At 48.1% G+C, this 2,719-nt stretch overlaps 1 protein-coding gene across 1 annotated transcript; it reads right to left on the bottom strand.

Annotated features, from left to right (window-relative positions):
- Nucleotides 1-577: 577 nt before the first annotated feature.
- EAH_00049860 (hypothetical protein, conserved) lies at nt 578-2,266 on the bottom strand (the record flags this gene model as incomplete). The annotated part of the gene is made up of 1 exon (XM_013394330.1): nt 578-2,266. One exon carries the CDS (start codon nt 2,264-2,266, stop codon nt 578-580), a length of 1,689 nt encoding a protein of 562 aa, XP_013249784.1.
- Nucleotides 2,267-2,719: the final 453 nt, after the last annotated feature.

A 2,719-nucleotide genomic window follows, 5' to 3' on the forward strand; every position in this document is an offset into this window, starting at 1 on the left:
AACTCTCAGGCGCAGCAGCGCGCGACGGGTGCATCTGCTGCTGGGTTGAGCAGCAGCAGCAGCAACAGCAGCAGCAGCAGCAGCAGCAAGAGCAGGAAAACTCTGTCTCGTTTGTTAGGATCAAGAAAGAAATAATAAACACTAATTGAGTCTGCAAACCCCTGTTGAGGGTTTGCTAAAGATACGCAAAAAGACGAAGCCAAACAGACGCCTAAACCCTAAACCCTAAACCCTAAACCCTAACTAAACCTGAACAGAGAACAGACCGTCGGGTTTTAGGGTTTAGGGTTTAGGGTTTGGGGGCGGCTTTAGAGGCTGCTTGGCCTCATCACAGGTTTACAGGAAACCCCTTTTCTCCTGAAAGGGTTTAGGGTTTAGGGTTTAGGGTTTAGGCGGAGCGGTGATGGTTTAGAGTCTACAAAGAAACTCATTTTATCCTATCAGGCAAACATTTGAAAGAATTAGGGTTTAGGGTTTGTTAGGGTTTAGGGTTTGTTAGGGTTTAGGGTATACATAGGGGTTTATAAGACATGGTTTGTGAGGAATTTTTAAGGGTTTAGGGTTTAGGGTTTAGGGTTTAGAGTAGGTTGACGAGTACCCTGAGTAGGAATGCATTTTCATCTCTTGTTTCTGTATCATCTTCTTCAGCTAAAGTTGCAGGGATGCGTTTTTTATTAATCTCTTCTGTCTGCGCATATATATCTTCCTGCCAGTCGTCGATAAGCTTCGCAGCATCCGTAACTGCCTGTACAGTCCAAGTTAAGAGGGCTTCTCTTACGGCTCCAGATGCAATAGGATTTAAAGATTTATATGCTTCAAAGTCATCGACTGTCTCTGTCATCAGCTCCATAGACGAAATCGGCATATCTAATATACCTTTACCTGCACGCGATTCTTCTTCTTTCTGCTGCTGCTGCTGCTGCTGCTGCTGCTGCATCTGCAGCAATGTTTCTACTGCAGCACCGAATGGATTGTATGCATCAAAGATGCTTGCATCTGCAGCTGCTGTTGCGTTTAGATACACTATAGTTTTAAGAAAGCTGCTGCCTAGACCGCGTGTAACAATATGTAAATCAATCTGCTGCTTCATCTCTTCGATCTGCTGCAGCAGCTCGCCTGTGGGGTCCAGGGCTTCAAGAGGAGACACTTTGTTTAGCAGGTTTATCATCTCTTCGCCGCAATAATAATCTTCTACATACTGTCTGTGAAGTGCTTCGTCTTCTCCTGGACGTACCGCCTTCAGCTGCAGTATCAGCTGCTCTGCCTGTGCTTCATCCAGCTTCTGCTGAAGCCCGTCTACTTCAGCTAACGCAACTAAACGCAGACGTGCTGCTTGAACACCAGCCTTCAGCAGCAGAATGCGAGTTAATATATCCTGCTGCTGCAGCAGCAGCTGCTGCTGCTGCTCCTGCTGCTCCTGCTGCTCCTGCTGTTGTTGTTGCTGCTGCTGCTGCTGCGCCACAAAAGCAGATACGGCTTCTGCTAATTGTTTAACAGGCTTGTAGAAAACGTCGAGCTTGGGGTGTACCCCTGTCTGCGTGTTTGTTGCTGCTTCTTTTGCTGCTCCTTTTGCTGCTCCTTTTGCTGCTTCTTCTGCTGCTTCTTCTGCTGCTTCTTCTGCTGCTTCTTCTGCTGCTTCTTTTGCTGCTTCTTCTGTCTCTTCTTCTGTCTCTTCTTCTAGATACAGGTTGAGAAACTGTCTCTGCACATCGCTGCTGCTGCGCCTCCATTGTCTTGTTAATCTTGTTGCTTCTGTTTGCAGGTCTGCTAGCTGCCACTGTAAGCTTAAAGGTGTTTGAGACGGCAGCAGGCTGCCCCCAGGAGCAGCAGCAGCAGCATCACCAGCAGCAGCAGCATCACCAGCAGCAGCAGCATCACCACCCGGAAGCACAGGAGTTGGCTGCTCCGGCTGCACAGCTTTCGGTGTCTTCAACGCTAGCAGCTGCAGCGCTATTGCTGCAGCAATAGCAGCAATAGCAGCAACTAATGCAAGGATCTGAAGACCATCTAGAGGGATATGCGTGCTGCTGCTGCGACTACCTCTTCTTCCTGCTGCTGCAGCAGACTCTCTTGTTGTTCGTGTCTCTGGTGCTGGCTCCCGGCGGGCTCCGTCAGAAAAAATATCTTTATCAATATATTCTTTTAACTGTATTTCTTCTTCAGGGCTGTCATCTGTTTGCTGAGATGCATCAACAATTGCAGACTCATCTTCTTGCGCTGTACCTACAAGTGTGGAAGGCAACGCAGACACGCTAGTAGTTGTCATTGTTGCTGCTGCTGCTGCTGCTGCAGCAGGAGCAACAACACCTGCAGGAGAGGCAGCGAAAAGAAAGGCAGACGGAGGATTTGCTGCTGCACAGGTATTAAGAAGCAAGATTTGTTGCTGCAGCAGCAGCACAAGCAGCAACAGCTGCAGAGCCCACACAAACAACAGCTGCAGATGCAGCAACAGATGCAACAGAAACAGCTCTACCAGCAAAAGCTGTAGCAGCAATAGATGCAGCAGCCGCAGATACAACAACAACAGAGGCAGCAGCAGCGACTGTGTACAGCTGCAGAGCGAAAGCTGTGAATATATTGCGAGAAGACCCTCAAAGGAAGCTTCAATAGCAAGCAAAAAGTTTGTTTATATTAAATAAACTTAAAAAAAGAAGAAAGAATAGAAGGGGTGTTACTGGGATCGATTGGTTAGCCGATCCCGCCGCTGTGGTAGCTGTTC

This window comes from Eimeria acervulina, genomic scaffold (genome assembly GCF_000499425.1).
Source record: "Eimeria acervulina Houghton genomic scaffold, Eah_scaff817, whole genome shotgun sequence".
NCBI lineage: Eukaryota > Apicomplexa > Conoidasida > Eucoccidiorida > Eimeriidae > Eimeria > Eimeria acervulina.